The 23,117-nt window shown below is 37.3% G+C and overlaps 1 protein-coding gene across 1 annotated transcript in view; it reads right to left on the bottom strand.

The window, feature by feature from the left end:
- LOC121319019 (potassium voltage-gated channel subfamily D member 2-like) overlaps positions 1 to 23,117 on the bottom strand; it is a 103,851-nt gene that overhangs the window by 5,261 nt on the left and 75,473 nt on the right. The window contains exon 3 of the mRNA XM_041256248.1: positions 1,875 to 2,037. Coding sequence (XP_041112182.1) covers positions 1,875 to 2,037 — 163 coding nt within the window. The remainder of the gene's footprint in view (positions 1 to 1,874; positions 2,038 to 23,117) is intronic.

Below are 23,117 nucleotides of genomic sequence, written 5' to 3'. Positions count from 1 at the left end.
ATGATAATGAGTCATTTTCTCGCAGAACAAGATTTGACAGAGAATGGGCCAGCTGATGCTGAGCAAATTTGTGAATGGGTTGTAGATCAGCTGTGCTGGTGCTGACGGACACCAGCGACAATGACGGCAGGCTTACAGGCAACTTTTGCCGTAAGTTTATTTAAATTTGAGAGGCATTGAGGCAAGCGGCTTGGGCACTTCGGTAATTGCAGACGGTTATTTCATGCCCTGTCACGGTATACGGACCAGAGGGCAGGCCCTCTCAAAGCAGAGACTGTCGCACTGGATTGTGGACACAGTCTCGACTGTGTATGACAATGCTGGCATGCACCCACATGGGCGGGTAGCCGCACACTCTAGCTACATCTTAGGCCCTCTTCAGAAGGTCTTCGTTGTCCGATATTTGTACTGAGGCTAGCTGGGCTATGCCGCATACTTTCTCCAAATTCTACCACCTTAATGTGGTAGATCCTTCCTTGCCTTCATTAGGCACGAGGGTTCTTGAGGTTGCACGCTCGCACCGCTAACCTTGGGTTATGCGGTTCTGATGCGTTCCTCATCTGCTGCCGCTCCTTCTCCTTCGAGACTGCTCTGGTATACTTTCCCAAAAGTAATGTCGGTGGTCGTCTTTGAACTGAAAGGGTGCATTAGGTTACTTACTGTAACCCTGGTTCCCTGAAAGAGAAGACAACCACCAACTGAGAGGTCGCATTGGTCGCCCTCACAGGTTCGATGCAAAAGAGAAAATGGTCTCCGTGAGTTGACTGTTTAATCCCTTGGTAGGCGGGACTGAGGACGTCACCCCACAGAGGTGCCTATCAGCAGCTCTGACATAAAATGCTCAGTGAAAACATACCTATGCCAGGCATATGCCAAAAGTAGTTGGTGGTCGTCTTCTCTTTCAGGGAACCAGGGTTACGGTAAGTTATAAATCATATAACAGTAAAAAGCCAGACTAAAAAACACAAAGGCAGAAATTGTTTGCCATGTAATTATTGTACAGTATTGTTCAGTCTCTCCTTTTTGAGTTCACAAGCTTTTTTAATTAGGGAAATTAGTCTAAAGAGGCAGGTACTTTGAATGTAGAGTCCATGATTGGAAACTGGCAACTGTACTACCATCAAGCATTCTTTGATGTTCTATGATTCATATTAGCTTTGCAAGATGATATACTATTTTTTGTCATCCTGCCCACTGCAATGTATTTAAAAACTAGGATCAGACTTCTTTTCACTGTATATAAATGTCCAATACCACAGTTTTTTTAATCAATGAAAAATACTAAATAAAGTGAACTACATATAAGCGCTGCGTGGTGTGCAAATCCATAGCTGCACGATAACGGTGGCATGTTTTTGCAAAGCTTAAAAAAGGCTCAATCCAGTATTGGCTACTCATAAATCTGTAGTAGTCAGGGTTTGATTTATCCTTTTTGTTTTTAAAGCATGCTTTTTAAAAAGTAAAATAAAACTGGCAATGGTACATTGAGTACAATAGAATAAACACATGACAGTGGCCCTATTCAGAAAACTTTAAGGATAGTGTTAAGAACTGTTTGAGTGGTTAAACAATGCTTTGAAAACCCATAAACTAATAAACCCTGTCTTAAGAGTTAAAATGGTTTAAATGGACCACAAACTTTATGTATTTAACCAAAATAGGCTTTAAAAAACAATTCTTCTGAAAGCCCTTAAAGTTTTGGGAATAGTAGTCTAGATGTCTAGTGTACACACGTTTGTTATAATGTAACTGAAAACAACTAAGATGTCACAGCTGCAGTACAGATAATGCGGGAGAAAATATCTTGAAACTAAAATGACAGCACAAGTAATAACTGTACCAGCTCTGTACCTTTATTAAACGAAACAACATACCTTCTGAGCTCTGCGCTTGTCAGCTCTCTGATTCTGGTGATATATTCTGCTGAAGTTGGAGACAATCACAGGAACAGGCAGAGCAATAACTAGCACTCCACTCAGAGAGCACACTGAGCCAACAATCTTGCCTACAATCGTCTTGGGAACCATGTCACCATATCTGAAGTAAAAAAAAAAGTAAAATGAGTTAGTTTTTCTTGTACACCCTGTTAGCATCTTAACCCTATCACATCCAGAGTGTTCCTTGTTCGTGGTTTATTACTACGCTTTCATGTGACCCCAAATTTAAATATTTAAAAAATGTGCTGTCTGCTCTGTGAATAGTAACTAACGAGATTTAAAATTATTTTAAAAAACAAACAAAAAAAACGTCCACTAGAGGGTGCAAGGCTGCTACTAAAAATACATTAGATAAGAAAATACAAAAAAAAACTATTTCCCTCTTTGTTTTATTGACTAAGTTGCAATGGTATTTTAGTGTCATTACCTTGTTGGTTAGTGGTAAAGCTAAAAAGGAATAATCATAGCATATTAACAGCTAATCTTAAATAGGGCTGCCGTTTTTGTTTATTATTATACATGAATGCTGTGAGTCTGAGTCACACTCACAGTCCAACAAATGGGTCCCGGAAAGCTTGGACTGATAACATGGATACACACAAAACATCTTTGTCACCTTTTTGTAGTACTACTTAATTTGTATGGATGTACCGATACATGTAATGTATGTTCATAACTAGAATATCCTAGTTTTCAAGTTCAGAGTGTATTGCTTGCACACTCTTTGCTTTGTCCAGCATACAAAGAGTGCAAGAGAAAGTACACTCTCAACTTGATTAGAGGTAACCACCAAAGACTTCTAAACATATTCAAAGAGACACAAATGTTCATGTGTTTTTATTTAAAAACCCTCTGCGTTAGTGCATTTGGGGAGGGTTTTTCTGTTTCATTTTGTGTTCGTGGCTTGTTTTTGTTCAAACCTTTTTTTTATCTTGTCTCGGTGAGCTGTGTTTTTGTTTATAATTTGATTTAAATAAAAATTAAACTTGCAGTTCTTCAGTCCTGAGTCTCCTTTCTGTCTCCTGACCACCACAGACACCTGACCACTCTACCACAAGGTGACTTAAAATTAGATTTTTAGTGTAACAGATTGGTGGCTGGATGTGAACCACAAGCGTTTGCATTCATGGTTGTAGTGCTTTTAATCTCAACTCAACCACAGGGGTCAGATTCTGTATCGGCAGGTCATCACACAACACTGCCCTACATGACTCCCTTTGATATTGGTGATCTACAGCCAATCTATCATAGCCACTGGGCTCTCTGCATTCATGGTCATAGCACTTAAATAATGAAATGGTTCAAAGTTACCATCACATCATATCAGTTAAAATGGTTGTCTTTTAGTAATTTATTTTTAGAGTATAACAAAAAATGGTAACTCCACGGGATTATAGCACAAACATACCAATTACTATTTAGGAAAAGCTATTCTCTTGGTCACTATTCAAGATTAGATGCCCCGGATACGTTCAATAAAAGGGAAACTATTTATTTAACCATACAACAACTGCCCTTAGCGCTTCAGTTACTTCCCTTGATGAATGGAAATACAATGACTATAATAGTCTGTACCCTAAAGCTGGGGTCTCATGATTTTTTTTTTTTTGAGAATTAACGTGTACAGTACTGTTGGTAGGTCAATAAAAGCATCTAAGTAGTTTTTTTGTGTACGTTTTAACGCTAAGTGTATAAAAAACAACTGAAGTTGACACCTCTATGAAGTCCATCTCACTCGAAGCTGCAGTTAATTAATGCATGACGTCACACCAGGACAAGCTCGCAGATCTGCCAGCTGCTTTCCTATAGTCACACACGTAAACACCCAGGGGAGACACCATGGAAAATAAATGTGTAGTGTGCGGTTGCTCCAACACACCAGGGCATGAGTTTCCAACCACTGAAGATTTACAAAGAATAAAAGTCTTCACTGCTGAGGTGAACAAAGAAGACTACGTGGCGACCTAATTCAGGCATTCAAAATTCTAAAAGGTATTGACAGTGTCGACCCAAGGGACTTTTTCAGCCTGAAAAAAGAAACAAGGACCAGGGGTCACAAATGGAGTTTAGAAAAAGGGGCATTCATTTGTGAGAATTGTGAGGGTCTGGAATCAACTCCCTAGTAATGTTGTTGAAGCTGACACCCTGGGATCCTTCAAGAAGCTGCTTGATGAGATTTTGGGATCAATAAGCTACTAACAACCAAACGAGCAAGATGGGCCGAATGACCTCCTCTCGTTTGTAAACTTTCTTATGTTCTTATGAAATGTTCGTTCTCTTTGCATTTCTGCAGTCTCTCGTCTCGACTCCCGCAGAAGAACTTAATCTTCTGCCTCCCGATCACTCTAGATTGTTGAGATCGCCAATATTAATATAAACTTTACCTTTATTATTATTATTATTATTATTATTATTGAAGTGTTGCTGAGCGCCACTTGATGTGCCCCACCACCCGTTTTTATAATTGTGCTTTTGATACAGACCATGTTTGCCCCACACATGTTCCTTATAACTTTTGTGTTTTTGAGATCTCCTCTTCATGGCTTGGCTCTTTTTGTAACTTGGATTTCTTTTCACATTGACAGTGTTTTTATAAAACATAGCCAACTTGCCGTGGATCGTAAGATCATGTGTAAGATGGTACGGTTGAATTTCATTATTAGATAGTACATAAGAACATAAGGACATAAGAAAGTTTACAAACGAGAGGAGGCCATTCGGCCCATCTTGCTCGTTTGGTTGTTAGTAGCTTATTGATCCCAAAATCTCATCAAGCAGCTTCTTGAAGGATCCCAGGGTGTCAGCTTCAACAACATCAGTACATTCTGGTTTAAGTTTAGTTTAACAATTACTGCTTTGTGCTGAATTTATTACATTTGTACTGTGAAGCCAGGCTACCTTACATTATTTACTGTATATGTAGGAATTATTATATTGATTTGTGCAATAATTTGAAGTAAGTTGTGCAGTAAGTACGAACAAGGGGGTCCTCTCGATCTCGTGTTTTTATAAATTACAGGTATGCAGATGCAATAATCAAGCGATATTCTTCTAAATTCACCGTCTTAATAAATACGTTTGGCACAAGCTTTTCACTAAAAGCAGTAAGATGCGTGAATATACTGCCAAGAAATTAAAATTCAAAACCTGAAACTAACAAAAAAACCGCTGTGCTGCTCTACCGTCGACAACATACCATGAAGATTGCAGAAAAGGTAAACACACTTATTTTTTTTAATAGCAAAACAACTTTTACCAGTGGTTTCACAGACCCTGATTAGCACTAATCTTGGACTACCTAATGTTAAATTAGGTCAACTAATATTGGAATGAGGCCGCTGAAGCTCTTAGTTTGTGATTTTTACATTGATAAATTATTAGATGATATTTGTCTATGCCATCTAGTCTGTCTGTGTATAGCATATTCAATATGTTCACTGCATAACCCTATATGCACATTAAACTCAGGTCTACTACTAACCAACCATTCAGAAGCATTCCTCGCCCAAGTTCTGCCATTTCACTGCATGTGTTTACATCAGTGAATATCCTGGTGTGACGTCACTCACGCTCGCTTTTCCAAGTAGAGGAATTGAAGGTTTTTGAAAAGCAACGAATGTGAATGAAACTTTCAGGACATGTTTAGAAAGTATAGCTACACTCAATAAACGACTGTGTTATATCATGACACCCCAACTTTGATTAAACTGACTTTTACACTATTCCACATCCCTTGGGTCAGTTGTAATACACATCAGCTTTATACAGACAATAGAGCTTTGATATTAGCATTAATTGCACAGTCAGTGGTGCTTTGGCAAGGAAAGCAACATGTGAAGCCCACATTGTATACAGTTAAATTCTGGCATCATTACTAGATTTACCTTTAATAACCTTGGGAATATGTGTGCTCTGATGTTTACAGGAGGGGTGTTATAATTATAACTATATGTGTGTGTATATGGGGCATATAGTATATTTCTTATAGGACTGGTTAAAGCACAGTACAAAGTAGCCTGTGCTGATACACAGTTTCAGTTGAAGACTCTGGAGTGTACTAATCTTAAATATAGGCTTTTCTTTTAGTAGAATGCCCCAGTGGTTTTGTGCAGGCTACAAGCAGCTGGTTTTGTGGAGTGTATTCTCTTTAGTCACAACATTGATTGATAACTAATGTTGTACATAATGTGACAGGAAGGGGATATGAGGGGTGTGTGTGTGTGTGTGGGGGGGGGGGGGGGGGGGGGGGGGGGGGTGTGATGGTGTTTCAGAATAATTTGTCATTACCCATGGAATTACATTCCCTCATTATCATTTATTTGCTTATAACTGCAAGTCCTTATCCAGTGTGCCTTTTTTCTTTTTTTATCTTTGAATTTACCTTTTTCATCGCTGATTATTGTACCTGTCATAAGCCTCCAAACCTCGGAATTGCAGTGCCGCTTGTTGCCCTGATATGTATCTGCCTTTGATTTGTGGCTGTTTTTTTTTTTGTTTTTTTTAAATACATTTTGTTGTATTTTCTTTAGAATGGCATTGCAGACAATGTCACAGTCTATAACATGACATGTAGGTGTTGGTGAATAACCAAGATGGACTTGATCTGATTGATATACAGTCCAATAAATATGGGGTGGCCATTTCAAATAGATACAAAACAATATGGTGGTGCTTCATTCGTTTTACACTCTGTGGCAGATCTGTGTTTTTTAGATTTGGTAGGACAATGACCAAACTGAAAATCTACAAACAGCTAACCATCATTCTGGCTGTATGCTGCAGCCATGATAGCATTTTAGAATTGATCAGCTCGTAAGTATAAAAGCCTAACAATGTCTCCCAATGAACTTGCTTGGAATGGACATATATTCACTGTAGCTGGAATACTCACACAGTCCATTGCAATAATCAGTACTGCTAGCTTCCATTCTACTGCATGTTTTTGCTTGCCATACTTCCATTTGGTGGCGGCAGCAAATATTCATAACTGCTACAAACTTTTAAAAGATTTTAAAGCAGATTAATACTGCCACAGTATATGAAATTATATTTAAAATGAACAGTGTTGCCCCAGTATATAAAATTCATCCACTTCGGCAGTTTGAAAACAACATAAGTACAATTTAAAACTCAGCAAATCATGACGTGTCCTATACCTAATGCATGGTCAGCAAAGAACAGAACCATTATTGTCAATATACCAGATGAAGAGAATGATGGAAACCATGTCTAACAAAAATATATTTACACTTATATAACAAAATTATCCAAATATTATAATTAATAGGGTGCTGCTCGACCTCTCTACTGTTTAGTGGGGTCTCGTGCAGCTTGCCTCTCACACAATGGGCGACAAACCATTTTGAAGCAACTGAGTGCGCTTAATGAACCTAAAATGCCTTAACTGCTCAGGAAACTGCTGAAATACAAAATTAGTTTTTGGCAATTTAAAATTAGTTTTTGAGTTTTGTGTTACATTAAACTATGTACCGTAAAGAGTGCACTTGTTTTATAACCATTGAAATACTGGAACAAGGAGTAAAGTTAAATATGGGGTTTCCAGATAAAATATAAGACATATGTTTTAGCTAGTGACAAAATTTAATCTTATAATATTTTAATGTATTTACTGTTATAATAACCTAAAGTATCAATTTTAGCTTTTACTTTTGACATCCTTCTCTAATTGTATTTGACAAAGCAGGAATAAATCAATTTAAAACAGAATGGGCTCTTACTCATTTATCAGCATCCTTTTAAAATGAATCTCCTTCCTTGGTTTCACGAATCTCTTTGCGTGAAACCAAGATATGCTGTAGTGTACTTGTTTAATCATTTGGTGTGGATGTTTTTATCTAGGGGTTGCATTGAGACCCACTACCACTACCTAGTAAGATGCTTACAATCATGCTTCATTGCTTTAATTCACGGGTTTGCTGACACCATATTGCTCTATGAACCCATTTCCCATTTTCATACAGTCGGCTTTCCTTAACGTTTGGAGATACACAGAAATTACTTTTAAATGGGATTTGTGCATTGCATCATTAATAGTTTTATGCATGATCAAAACTACAGCAATTAAACAAAACACGTATCTAGACAATCTAGATCAATTATGATGATCAATATTGTAACTTAAGAATACATTAATAGTTCATGTGTAACTTGCTCATATCAAGGTCTGCTCTAAAAAAATATTGTTCCATTCCAGCCTTCCAATGACATTTTTTCTAAACGAACAACTAGGACATTAAGCAATCATTGATTTGCATGCTTCAAATGTGCAATGTTCAAACTCTCTCCTCCCCCCCACTCCCCCCAAATGTATGCTTGATCAATGGACCAGATAGAATTTGCATATCTTTATGGAATCATTTGCACACAAGCTTAAAAAATGTAATGTACTAGAAAAGACCAATTACGGAAATACAGAATTATAATGCAGCAGTTATCTGTACCACCAAATTTTCAATTGCATGGTCCTGGTCATAGGGCATGAGCCAGGGCTTCGCCCCTTCCAAATTTTACATGCCTATCATACTAAACCCCCTATTTAAACCCAGTCACAGCCCTGCTCTTTCTCTTGCATTTGCTTTTTCCTCCTCCTCACTTTTTTCATATGCTGTGTGTCTCTGTGTCAGTCTGGGGGGATAGTGAGTCTCACTTTCCTGACCTAGAGTTCCAGTGACTCCACAGGTTTTTCGTGTGGTCAGAGGGGACCACCGGCCAGACTATTCTTTTGCAGCTCATGCGCTATATCTTGCCTCAACAAAAAGGCTCTGTCTTACTTCCTCCTTTATCCTCCTGGGACGTGGCCCTCATACTCTTAGTGCTCGAGTCCCAGAACTAACAATTAATTGTGTTTAGATTCTCTTCTCTTCCTTACGTCAAGGCTTCATATGAACTGTTCCGTCCTCTGAGGGTCGAACCCAGGTCGGTAACTGGGACCCAGTCGCTAGGCTCTGCCTATAATGACTTTCCGAGAAGTCAGAGGACTCTGTATTTACAGGGGCCTGGAGTCCGATATGGCTCGCCTTGACTCCATAACGAAGGCTCTCACAATTGGAGTCTGGCCTATCCTTTTCTCTCTCTCCTGTTCTAGAGGCAATCCTCCAATCCCAAGCTGCAAAAACATTCCCTTCCTATCGCAGGCCTGGCTCATGTCCCACGAATCTGTTTAAAATGTACAACTGTGAAAGACTGAAGAAAATTAAATAGATAGTGTTCTACAATGAAGAGTGACATACTGTAGTACATGTGTTTAATCTATAGGTTTCTATTACCGAAACCACAGTAATGGCATTTTATTTAAGGCTTTTACAATTATTGAAGCAACTGGTGTAACCTTTGAAGCGTTTAGTGTGATTCAAGCATGAATTCAGTATCCTTAGTAGAGCTACTACTACCTCATTATTCTGGTGATATTTTGCTAATTTATTTAGTTTACATCTAAGTCATGTAGGGTTGATGTCCTGTTCCAGGCAGTTTAACAATCTAATTAATGTTTGTTTTGTTTTTTTTTCCCCCAGGGGGCACTTAAAAAAGACCTTATTCAAGCTGAATTCACATTTAAACACCTTTAGGTTGCATCGGGAGTGTCTCAAGCTACCAGAGGGTGCCATAAATTTTCATGTTGCTTGAAGGCCTTTAAAAGTCTGTCTGAGTGCATGCAGCACAAGAGACCCAAAGGCATCCAAAAAGCTGTGTTTTGCAATTGTCAACATCCAACAGGTGCTGCTACTGATTTTTTTTTTTTTTAAATGAGCTGGCAATGTGTCACAACATCATTTACATAGTTATTTTTAATTGGTTTCATGATAAACTGAAAAGTGGTTTGACAATTATTGTTATATTAAATATGTTGAAGGTGGTAATTGTGAAAAATAGTTTAATCAAATGTGACCAACACAACCATAGTAAACTTTCTGTAAATGTTACTTACACATACAGTAGTCAGAACCGTATACCTATGGGTACTTTGCACACAGTGTACTCCATAACACTCCAAAGGCCCAGCTAGGCCAAATCACTGTCCTTTTTTTTTTGCTTTTGGAGCTTAGCAGGCCTGTCTACAGGGAGCCTGTTAATATCATTCACTTGATGTCTTTACCATATTTAAACGTGGGTGAGAATCCTACAAAAAACAGCAATATAATTGAACTTTAAAATACCATGCATAAAAGGCAAGATGTAGACAGACTGCCATAACAATTTAGGAATGAAAAAAGCTATAAAATAAACTGTAAAATTTAAACCCATTCATTGACTTAAAGGAGAAAAAATGAGAAGTAAACTAGTTATAGCAACAGGTTTCATACTAGGCCACATGTGGTTGGAGATGACATGGGTTTTAACATTTTCCCAACTGCAAAGGCAAATGTGGTTGGAGATGACATGGGTTTTAACATTTTCCCAACTGCAAAGGCAAAAAACACTAAAACATTACAATTTTAAAAGTGAACTCCTCTGGTAGCAGCACTTTGGTTCTGTTTGTCTGTTTTTATTTCTCCTTCTCTAAAGATATTTGCATCTGGTTTCTTATTGAAGAATAATCTAACCATAAAACTGTACAATAATGAGGACAAATCCAAAGTTGTGTTTCGGGAGACGGCAGAGAATGCATGGATATTACAGCAAATCCAATATCTGTAAACTGAAATGCCGTTTATGTTTGCTTTTGTGGAATGAGAAGCTACTTGGGAATATAACAGGGACAGCTGAAAGTTAGGAGGGGAGTTATGCTGTTTGCTTTTTCACTACCACAGCAATTTTATCTCACAGACTTGCTTAAAAGAAAAGGTGATTTTGTCTTTGACTACCTGCTCTATCAAGAACATAATTTATAAACAAACTAACACATAGACAACAGGTGATTTATTAAATATTAAATTCAAATATTAAATTTAAATCGTATTCAGATTAGCGACCATGGGGTATATTCAATCTCTGCAGGGGAGGATCTAACTGCTGTCGTTATTTAAATAATTTCTTCATATTTATACAGACAGAAATTCACATGCACTGTTGGATGCTTTATTTCCATAGCCTTGAGCCAACTGATCAATCCGAGATGTCATTTACAGTGTCAATAGTAAGTATTCACCCCCTTTGGACGTTTTCACAGTTTGTTGTGTTACAACCTGAAATCTTGATGCATTTAAATGGGATTCTTTTTCTTTGATTTACACAACCTACTCAACACTTTGAAGAGGCAAGAGCTTTTTATTATGAAACATAGTTAATGAAAAATAAAAAATCTGAAATGTCTTGGTTAGATAAATATTCACCCTCCTGAGTCAATACTTGGTAGAACCACCTTTGGCAGCAATTACAGCTGTGAGTCTTTTGAGGTAAGTCTCTACCAGGTTTGCACATCTGGATCATGCAATATTCACCCATTCTTCTTGGCAAAATTGTTCAGTTGGATGCTTCTGTCAAGTCTGGGCTTTGACTGGGCCACTCTAGGACATTCACTTTCTTGTTTTTAAGCCACTCCAGTGTCGCTTTGGCTGTGTGCTTGGGGTCATTGTCCTGCTGAAAGGTGAATCTCTGTCCCAGTCTGAGGTCTTTTGCAGACTGAAGCAGGTTTTCCTCAAGGATTTGCCTGTATTTAGCTTCCTCCATTTTCCCCTCTGTCCTGACAAGCTTTCCAGTCCCTGCCGAAAAAAGCATCCCCATTGCATGACGCTGTCACCACCATGCTTCGCAGTAGGGATGGTCTTACCTGGGTGATGTGCTGGGTTGGGTTTGCGCCAGACATAATGATTTGCATTTAGGCCAAATAGTTTAATTTTTGTTTCATTGGACCAGACTATTTTGCCACATCTTTTCAGAGTCTCCCACATGCCTTTTTGCAAATTCCAAGCGGGATTTTACGTGGGCTTTTCAGAAATGGCTTTCTTCTTGCCACTCTTCCACACAGGCCAGATTTGTGGAGTACCTCAGCTAACGTTGACACATGGACAGTTTCTCCCATCTCAGCCATGGAAAGCTGTAGGTCTTTCAGAGTTGTCATTGGCCTCTTGGTGGCTTCTCTGACCAATGCCCTTCTTACCTGGGTGCTCAGTTTGGGAGGATACGTATACCTTCAACTTCTTAATGATTGACTTGACTGTGCTCCAAGGGATATTCAGTGTCTTTGAAATCTTTTTATACCCCTCCCCTGATCTGTGCCTTTCCACAACTTTATCCCAGAGTTGTTTTGAAAGCTCCTTGGTCTTCATGGTAGTATCTTTGCTTTGAATGCACTACCCAACTGAGGGACCTTACAGAGACAGGTGTATTTAATCTTAAATCATGTAAACCACTATTATTGCACACAGATGGACTCCGTTTAACTTATTGTGTGAATTGGTTGCACCTGAGCTTATTTAGGAGTGTCATAGCAAAGGGGGTGAATATTTATCTAATTAAGACTTTTCAGGTTTTATTTTTAATTGATTTGTGTTTTTACTCCCCCATTTTTTCACACATTGAAAGTGCTGAGTAGGTTGTGTAAATCAAATGAAAAAAAAATCCCATTTAAATTTCAGGTTGTAACACAACAAACTGAAAACACCCAAGGGGGGGTGAATACTTCCTATAGGCACTGTACACAGGGGACGTGAGGGGCATATCTCCCTCACTGTTTCAATGACGGGGGAAATGTCTCCCTCACATTGCAGCAGTAGTAAAACTTTTATATCTCAATAATGTATTCATATAATCAGTAGTCTCCACTAGGATCCAGGGGAAAGACCAATAAACTGAGGCAGCACTGGCACACAATACATTATGGGCGATCTCAAACAGAGAGGAGAAAGCAGAGCTGTAGTAAAGACCTATTTATACAAGGTTTTTTTTCATTTTCATTGTGAAATTTCTCAATCGTGATACCACTTCGATGTCTATGGTCTCAATAATATAAAAATATTTTCAATATGAACTTTGGGATCTTATTGTCATAGAGTCCCTTTACTGTCCTATGACACAATTCTTAATTAAATTAATATTTTATTTTAATTGTACTATTATATGCCCAGCTACAGAAATGGTCCACTCCGCTTTTGAAACCAAACTTATGCCTCTGTCCTCTAATAATGCTGTCCCTGTTCATGAATTCATGTTCCGTCTAGATTTCAGTATGAATAAGAGCGGCATTCATCATTAATTACATCATATTAATTCGATTGTTGTTACTAAGTAATTATATTGTAATTAATGAAATTAAAAAGTAGCGGGGTTCTGAAAAATATAGCGTAATACGTCCCCACGTGTTGCTACAACTGTTTAAATAACATACCTGTAATTTCTCTTTTCATTGTTAACATCCTGACAACTTATTACACTTATAACTTTAAAGTCCGTTTCAAAGCTATTTTTAAAATGGTATCTCTAGAGCACTGGGTTTGAGATATGTCTTCTAAATCAAGGCAGTAAGAGCGACTTAAAAAAAACAAACATAACAAGTGCTGTGGCTTTTCTGTTTTGTACCACATCATGGATTGTTATTGCTGTGTTACCTGTTTGACAATGTGGGCAATAATCCTTACACTATCACTAGAGCGGACAGTGTGAAAAGAGCTTTGAAACAGACTTGAAGGATAAGTGTAAAAAGTTGTCAGGATGTTAACAATGAAAAGAAAAAATACAGCCTTGTTATTTAGTTGTAGCAACACGCGGGGACATGCAACACTATTCTACTAACAGAAGATGTCTCCAACAGTGGCAAATGCAATGTTGCCACTTTATATCTCCTCTTTACCCTAGCAATATCAATAATTACATATATAATTATATAGACAGAGAAAAATGATGCAGAAGAACCCTTAAAGCATTCAGCAATGTAAACAACAGGGAAAATAATGAAGATTAGTGCAACAGGGGTCAGTAATTTGAGTTACTATTAAAAGAAATTAGCACAGTGTCCTTTTTTCCAGTATGAATAAAGGTGGCCTCATTCACTTGCAAGTATCGTAGCCAGCCAGCGGTGTTCAATTTTAGGCCAGCCATTTATAATAATCAGCGAGTTAATATGCAAGAATTAAAAAGAAGATTTAAATATAGCATGTTGCTGACTCACAGACTTGGTGCTTATAAGATAAGACTCATTCTGTAAATGGAGCTCAGGCACTGCTTGGGTCTGAATTCACAGAAGGCATCAATTTCACTGACATCTCAGCAAAATGTATGAATGGTTAGCAAATTAATGATAATGTTCTCTGGCTGATCTGAAGATTAAACATTGATTACTTAACTATGATTACTGATTACCTGAGAAATGCCTTTATAAATGCTTCTTAAAATAATCTCAGTGACCTTGTATTGCAAGGACTTGCATATATTATATTATAAATATTATAATTACAAATACTTTAATAATCGCTTGGCAAAGAATCGCTTGGCTATAAAGATACAAAGTTAAACAACACCTAGATATGGCCAACACAGTTGAAGATGCCCTCAGTTAAAACATTCCAAAAAAGGTGGGCTATACTGATGTATACATACATCTTTATATGGCTGACCCTTTTTGAAATCTTTTTGTTGATTTCACATATTTTAGAAACTATCCTTTTATTCTGCTTAGGCTGAACTCTGTTTGTTATGCTAAGGTACACATCAGAACTCTTTGTAAAATCAACCCCTTTGTAGAGGTCTATTGCTTATTCTTTTTCTTCACGTATTCACAGACAAAAGAGACAAAAAAGGCTTCAGGGGAACATAAGCAAAGGTCTGGTTTCCATGGCCACTGCATGCACCAGCATTCTCAAAAGGGGGTTAATTTATTGATCATAATAGAGCTATGTCCATGTATTAATACAAAGCAGTATGAGGTCTAATGTAACAGAGAAAGGGTATATTTACAATACAAAAATATCAATATCATTTATGAGTAAATTGTGCTTTAAATAAACAATGATAATTCTCAGTGGAAGGGGATTTAAACACATATCTTGCCATAACACTGCCCAAAGCAGCTGTCGAGTATTTTACACTTACCATCCCCCGCAGGGAAAGCAAATCCTGGCAACAGGGGTATAGTGCAGGTGGATGTACACACATCACACTTTAGAATTCTGCACATACTGTATCCAATTGTGATGAAACGTGTTAAGGAACTTAAGCACAAGTTACTCAGTATATCAGAATCTGGGAGTATAGTAAGGCATCTCTCCATCTGTCTCTGTGTATTCACATTTCTGAATGTGCATACAGTGGATGTAAGTCATGCTGATCAACTTTTTCTGATGTTTCCCCTACTTCCAATTCTTTGGTATCCTAAGTAATGCGGGTGAAGGATAAAACAACATCAATAGATAATGGTTGAAATCAGCAGGGGTTTGAGGGAAGGAGCTCTGTCACCTGTCAGGATTTAACATGAGAAAGAAATATCCCATTGATGTTCGGTGCATTAGAGGTGACCTTGGAGCAAATTCTTCTATTCCCAAGCACTATAAGTAATTACTATTAAAACTCTACATAAAGTCCTGAAACTCATAACCACATCATCTTTTAATGAGTGGCAGGGCTGCATGTTACTCAAGATGTTCTTTGTATTGACAAAAGAGTAAAACAGCTTCAGTCTCCAGTGACAGCTCTTTCTCTGCTGAGTAAAATTATTTTAACTACCTTAAACCCCACAGTGGAAGTCAGGAGTCAAATTACAGTCTTTTTGGAATTTAAGCATGCCATCTGTCAAGCAATTACTGTTTCACTAAAGTAATTAGAAATGTAATGGTGATGTATTGTACTGTTCCTGCAGCAAATATAAACAGGAAAGAAATACTACAAATATAAATGTTTTATCTAGTCATTTTGCTTTCTATTGAGACACATTATTGCTTGGTGCACATCATTATTATACATCATTAGCCATTTTGACTGCAGCAATCCAGTAATTAAATATATAGATAAAAAGCATTCATGAATTAATGGGTAGAATCATTTGATGCAGCATTATTTCATACACTGAATATGGCACAATCAAATTAGCCCTTGGCATTGTAATGGCCAGATACAAATAGGGCACGGGAAATGTCCCTAACTGTAACAAGTGTCATCTGTTGCTGCCAGTGGAGAAATAAAAACAATAAGAGTGGAAGTGTCTGGGTTTTCCTTACCTTGGGCTACTGCTATTAGTCTACAATCTTGAATTTGTTCACTGATTGGATTTAAAATGAGACTTGCCTGGCAAATCATGAGGCCACAGATGTTCATTACTGTAGGGAGCTGTCGCAGTGTGCCCCGCCCTTTTCTGTGTTATATGTTGTGTTGCGTGTGGTGTGTTAATGTTGGTGTATAGGTATTGGTGCATGGAATATAAATGGGTCTGTGTAGCACAAGTGATTTACAATATATTATGCACAGGGATTACACAAATTAGTTCATGTGCTGGGATTCAAGTGAATAATTACTCAGTAATTGAATTCGGGCACAACAGTATATAGATGAAAGTTTCACTCACTCAGGGTTGTGTGTTCGGTGAGTGGAGAACGGGTGTGGAGAGGAGAAATAAAAAGGGAAAGAAATAACAATTGCTACGATGTGCTGGAAGCACCAGCACGGTACTTGTTGGTCGGCTCGTCCACCATTTGTTTTGTCTGTCTGTTCATTTAGCCATTGCACCGTTTATTTTGAGTGTTTTGTTTTGTTTAAACCTTTTATTTTACAATAAAACACTGAGCACCACAGCGTCTCAGTTTTGTCTCAGTTGCTGTGTGTCTTGCATTCTTTTCCTGGCCTGACAGCACCCCTACAGCCAGCTTGTTCACAGGAGCCATCAGACTCAATGGCTGGATATGATGGATGGCACACTGTCCTGTTGGTTTGCTGCCTTCACTGATGTCAAAGCCATTCCATGGATCTGTTTCTTTACCAGAATTCATGGAACATGTTAATTTACATTTCTTATTGTACCTAACACACCACATCTACAGCTGTCATAATCAAAATCATTTTGCTAAAAAAAAAATGGATCCTGTTCACAGTATGTTATTTGACTTTACTTGAAGGACAAACACACAATTACGTGACTAAGTGTTATAGCTGTTGGTTTTCGCAAGGACCCCTTCTTTTAAAGATTTGAAATATTTCAGTATTTAGATCTGCCATCACTTAGATCAATTGAATAGCCCATGTTTCTTTTATAACGATAACATAAGCCAACATCATCCCAAGGAATCCTCTTGTCCACTAACCACACAGTGGAGTAGAGCCAATTAAACACCCACAAGAGGGCACTCTTTCACATGGTAGGCCTTATGTTTTTATTTTATATTAAACACTAATACAGTATAATTGGGTATATTTTACTTAAAAGGAAAAACTAAAACACATTATTATGTGGAACAATTAAACAATAAAAAAAAAAAAAAAAAAAAAAAAAAAAATGTTCTCAAAGTCACAATACTTGTTGTGGTGGAAACAGACAGCTGGGATGAAATAACGCTTAGGGACCCTGGTCCCAACCGTTGTACCTAACACCCCAAAAACAGCTCTGCTGCTGGACTATACTCCTGCCTTGGTTGCCTTATTTAACATTGCCTCTCCTCTGACTCTGTAGCCTCCGTAGATCTGTGGTGTCTTTGTTGCTTGATGTGTGCTTTGCATTTGGTTTTCAGCTTTCCATCAACTTAGAATCCTTGCTTCCACCCAGGAGTTCACTGTGCTACTTTCTGTGCTTGCCCCTAGCGGTTCTTTGTCTGGTTCTTATTCTGTCTTTCAGGACTAAGCTGCCAATGATCTTGTTGGTCAGGAGGCTGTAACACCTGTTAAGCTTCCCCTGGCAACATGGAAGATGCAGCAGCACTAACAGTCCAGATCGACTATAGTAATATTTCACCTTTGACTTTTCACTCAATGCATTTCATTACTCCTCCTCGTTCAATGACTGATCTGCAAAATGCGAATGGGTTCACTGCTTGTTAAATATAGCTTGAGCCAAGAGAGCCACAGAATCTTTGGTCAGACTTTTTGAAAATAGGTTTAAATGATTTATAAAAAGGAAAAAATATTATATACCATTTTATTTGAAAACAATGTAATGCATTTGTTGTTCCAACCTTTGGTAATAGCATATAACATATGTAAATTGCTTTAATCTGTTTAAAATAGTTTATAAGACTTTGATTACCAGGCTGTTTTACTTAGACAAAAACATCAATAAGAAAATACAGACTCTACAGAAGTCAAGCTTTCTAATGGTGTGTTTTTTTTTTTTTTTTGTAATGACTGTTATTTAAACATTTATTACAAAAAATAATGAAGGATCTAATTTCAAGTTATACCACTTTGAAAAAGGTGTGCTTTTTATCATTATTAATTTAATTTTACATTCCCATTATATATGGATGTGTATAAGGGATGCAACATATCAACGCTGTAATAGGTTGCAACCTTCTTTAATAGAAATAGTAGGAGACTGAAACATAAAAAAAAAAAAAAAACTTGACATACTGAAAGCAGCTTATCACATGAGAAAGAGATCCAGGTGTAGGTGGCTTAATGGGTCCTTTTATCATAAGGAATTTCACCTAATTTATATAGATATTATAACAAAAATAAATAAACAACCCTATTGCAGTTTTGAATGGGATTTTTATTAAAAAAAACAAAAACTACTTCCATCAAAACAAACACACAGAACTGCAAAACTGGTCACATCCATCAATCTATTATATGCAGAAAAATGAACAGACAGAATAACCGACCCCCTTTTTTAGCCAACCAAAAGCAACGACACCTTGGAACAAAATGATCATTTATTTAAAAGCTAAACAATGCTACTAATATCTCATTGCTTCAAGGTGACAAAGACACACACAGGGTTAATCTATCAATGACATGCAAAGTGTTATATCACCTTGCTATTTTGAAACGAACACACCCCAAACTCAACACATTTCTCAGCTTGTATGGGTCAAGGTATGTTGAACAGCCTGTCTATTTGCTGTCTTTTTTTTCTAATGCCATATAAACATTTTAGATATTTTCTGAATTCATCTGTTTTAATAATGTTGTGTTTGCCAAGTACATTTGACTTCCCTGCTATGCCAAACACATTGTCAGCTCATTAGTAATGTTATAAATCAGTTGTGATGCAATGTTTTAATACTGGTACCTTAGGCTGAAGTTAAATCAAAATACTTGGAGATGTGAGATTTCACAGTTAGGGTGAATTTAAAACAGGGCTAAAAATAGACTGTTATTCAGTTAGGCAAAACAGAGAATAATTAACTGCTCTGCTTTTAGTTGATCTATTCAAGAAAATTATACCTCCTTGTTGTGCACAAATACACAGTAAATACAGGTAGTAGGGTGATGGTTTAAACTCAATGATTGAAATTAAAATATTGAAATTTAAATTACAAAATCATTCAGATTAATGTGGGATATTTAATAACAGTACTCGAATGCTACAATTCAGGTGTCCTAGCTCTGAGAAGGAGTGATAATGACAGCCTTCGAAATGGAGATATTGAGCTAGACCAGTATCGTGAGGGAATTGGTGCTGCTAGAACTGAAGTAATGCAAATGTATTCCATGCTGTCATGCATTGATCAGAGCTTAAAATAGCTGAGAAACGTTTTACTTTCTCCAGTGCACCTGATACATACACATTGTACGTGATTCTATATAACGTTCAATACTCACTTACCATTTCAAGCAATTACATGGTTTGAGCAGGTTTATATGCAGCAACGATTGTGAAATGGAGAACTCATTCTCTTGGGCTTGATGTGACTTCATTTATCTGCAATTAACATTTGAGTTGGTCACGTTCACACAATAAAATGTAATGAAGTGTTGTGTTGAGCACTTAAGGAGAAAAACAAACTAATTAAAGCAGAGCGGGCTTTTAGGATTCCAAATCGCATTTCAATTTCTTTTATCTATATTAGGCTTCCAAGCAAGGCTTGGAAGCCTATTGTTATTGTTAAAGTTTTTTTGTTTTTCTTCCCAAAACTTTAAAATCCTACTGCTTGGAAGCTGTGTGACTGATCAGGTTCTGGCAGGTAACAAGCTGGATACGTTGTTTGTCAGATGCTGCAATTGTGCTGCTGAGGTCCTGTAATTGGCGCTCTGATGCATTTTTCGATAAAACTTTTCGAAATCCTCTTCATGGGAACCGGTGAAGCGATTGATCTGAAACTTGGCATATATCATCAGCATCCAAACCCACATCAAGTTTGCGAAGCAGAAGTTGCTGTGATAAATTTTAATGTCAAAATGGCTGCCACAAATCTTATCGAAACGTGCCCCTAACAACAAACTGCTGCTGTTTGAAAACCATTTGTCCAACAAACTCCAAACTAGGTAGTTATTGTCCCAGTAACAATGGGATACAAGTATGTGAAAATGGTGATGTTTTGTAAAACCAGATGGCCGTCAGTTATACATTTATATTCAAATTTTAAACCTGCTTCAGTTGACAAACGATTTACTTGACTAACTCCAAACTTTATAAGCATCTTCCCTGATACTGTATCAATACAACTGACTTTAAAAAATGGTGTTGAGAAACGAAAATGGCCGTTTGATGCATTTTTTTAGAAACCTTTCAAAATCTTCTTCTTGGGAACTGGTGAAGCGATTGATCTGACACTTGGCATATAGCATCAGCATCCAAACCCGCATCAAGTTTGCGAAGCAGAAGTTTCTGCAATAAATTTTAATGTCAAAATGGCTGCCACAAACTTTAGTGAAACGCGCCCTTAACAGCAAACTGCTGCTATTTGAACACCGTTTGACCAACAAACTCCAAACTTGGTAGTTATTGTCCTAGTAACCATGGGATATATGGTGGCAAATATGTGAAAATGGTGATGTTTTATAAAACAATATGGCTGCCAGGTGAATTTTTACATCTTAAATTAAAAACTGCCTCAGTTGACAAACGGTTTACTTGACTAACTCCAAACTTCACAAGCATCATCCTTGACACTGTAGCAATACAACTGACTTTTAAGAAACGTGTTAAACCGAAATGGCCGTAGGATGCATTTCTTCTTGAAGCCTCACAAAATCTTCTTCTTTGGAACCGTTGAAGTGATTGATCTGACACTTGGCATATATTATCAACATTCAAACCTGCTTGCAAAGCAGAAATTTCACCGAAACGCACCCTTAAGAGCAAACTGCTTTTATTTCAAAACCGTCTGACCAACAGACTCCAAACTTGGTAGGCATTGTTCTGGTGACAGCAGAATACAAATATGTCAAAATGGTGATGTTTCATAGAACAAGATGGCCGCCACACCTACATTTTCTTCTTACATTTAAAACTGCATCAGTTAACAAACACTTTACTTGATTAACTCCAAACTTCACAAATATCTTCCCTGATGCTGTATCAATACAACTGACTTTTCAAAGAAATGGTGTTGACCTGAAACCAAAATGGCTGTTTGATGCATTTTTTTAGAAACCTTTTGAAATCTTCTTCTCGGGAACCGTTGGAGCTATTGAAGTGAAAACTTAGAATATATCAGTAGCAACTGAACACGCTTCAAGTTTGCGAAGCAGAAGTTGCTGCGATCAAGTTGCATGTCAAAATGGCTAGAAATGCGCCCTTGACAGTAAACTGTTTAAACAACAGACTCCAAACTTGGTAAGAACTGTCCCGGTGACAACAGAATGTAAATATGTCAAAATGGTGATGTTTAAACTGGTTCAGTTTAAAAATTGTTTCATTGAACATGATCATGCCTGTTTCAGTACAACTGCGTTTTTCAAAGTCTTCTGGGGAAATATCATACTGGCTTGTTATCCTTGTGCTTGTGAATTTCAAACCGTTAAGCCTGCAATGTGTTTTGCATACAGCTGATTTTAACGTCATTTAATTCTGTATATCCCCTGGTAGATTACAATTCCAAGGTATGGAAAATTACTTTTATTTACAGTGGCTGAATTTGTTGTAAATGTCTGTTGTGTACAGTGTTAGTGGTTTAAATAAAATTGGGCCTGGACCAAATGAAAACTTTGACCCACCTGCTAATAACAGCAAATTGCTATTTGAAAACAGTTTGACCAACTTCTTAGACATCGTCCCGGTGACAATAGAATACAAATATGTCAAAATGGTGATGTTTTATAAACCAAAACTAATGCTTGTGAGTCAAACAAAATGGCCACATGATGCATCTTTGAAAAAAAACCCAAATATTCTTCTGGGGAACTAGTTGTTGCTGATTTCAAACTTGGCAAATTGAGAACTCAACTCGCTTCTACTGGTACTGTTACAGGAGCCTGACAGTTCTAGTTATTATTATTATTATTATTATTATTATTATTATTATTATTATTATTATTATTATTATTGTTAGGCTTCCAAGCTTGCTTGGGAAGCCTATTGTTATTGTGAAGATGTTTTATTATCATTTTTCTTCCCAAAATTTTTAAACTGCTCCTGTTTGCAAGAGGTGTAACCAATCAACATGAAACTTGGCAGGTATCACCCCGTGTAGAATGCAGTTCACATGTAAAAAAATTGTGCTCCTGCATCAACCAAGATGGTGGTCCGATGCGTTTTTTTGGAAAAACCTTTCAAAATCTACTTGAGAACCGTTGAACTGATTGATCTGAAACTTCTGAAATATCATCAGCAACCAAACCCGCTTCAAGTTTGTGAAGCAGAAGTTGTTGAGATAAATATTATTATCAAATTGATTTTAGGATTTTTTTTCTTCTTGCCTTAACCATTGCTTAATATTTTCATAACTTCATAACACTCAAAATATAAGGTTAAACATAACCAAATTAAGTCGACAAACATTTAGGTGGGACTTTTTATATGTCAATGATTTTGACAGCCTCACTCACTTTACAGACTTCTAAGTTGTTTTATTCTACGATAGCATCTCAGTATTCTGTAGAGATCAACCTTTAACTCTAGTGACATATGTAATCCTAACCCACACACCACCCTTCTAAAAGTCACAATGCTACGTCTAAAGTGACAATCAAAATAACCCAATAATGTAAAACGGATACTAATTTTGAACAGGAACACTTCCAATAATCAATGTGACAGTGTGCACCCAGGCTGCTTGATGTATTCCTACACCAATCAATCCAGACAAACCAGTACTGTGCAGAGAGCTAGCTGGTCATCCTCACTGCCACTCTGCATCTAAGGTGGCAATCAAACTTTTATCACTGGCCGCATATCCAGAAAACCTCATGTTTATAGCGGGA

The sequence above is a fragment of the Polyodon spathula genome, chromosome 7 (assembly GCF_017654505.1).
Source record: "Polyodon spathula isolate WHYD16114869_AA chromosome 7, ASM1765450v1, whole genome shotgun sequence".
NCBI lineage: Eukaryota > Metazoa > Chordata > Actinopteri > Acipenseriformes > Polyodontidae > Polyodon > Polyodon spathula.
Note: the sequence above shows the minus strand (reverse complement) of the source record. Positions and strands in the feature narration are given on the sequence as shown.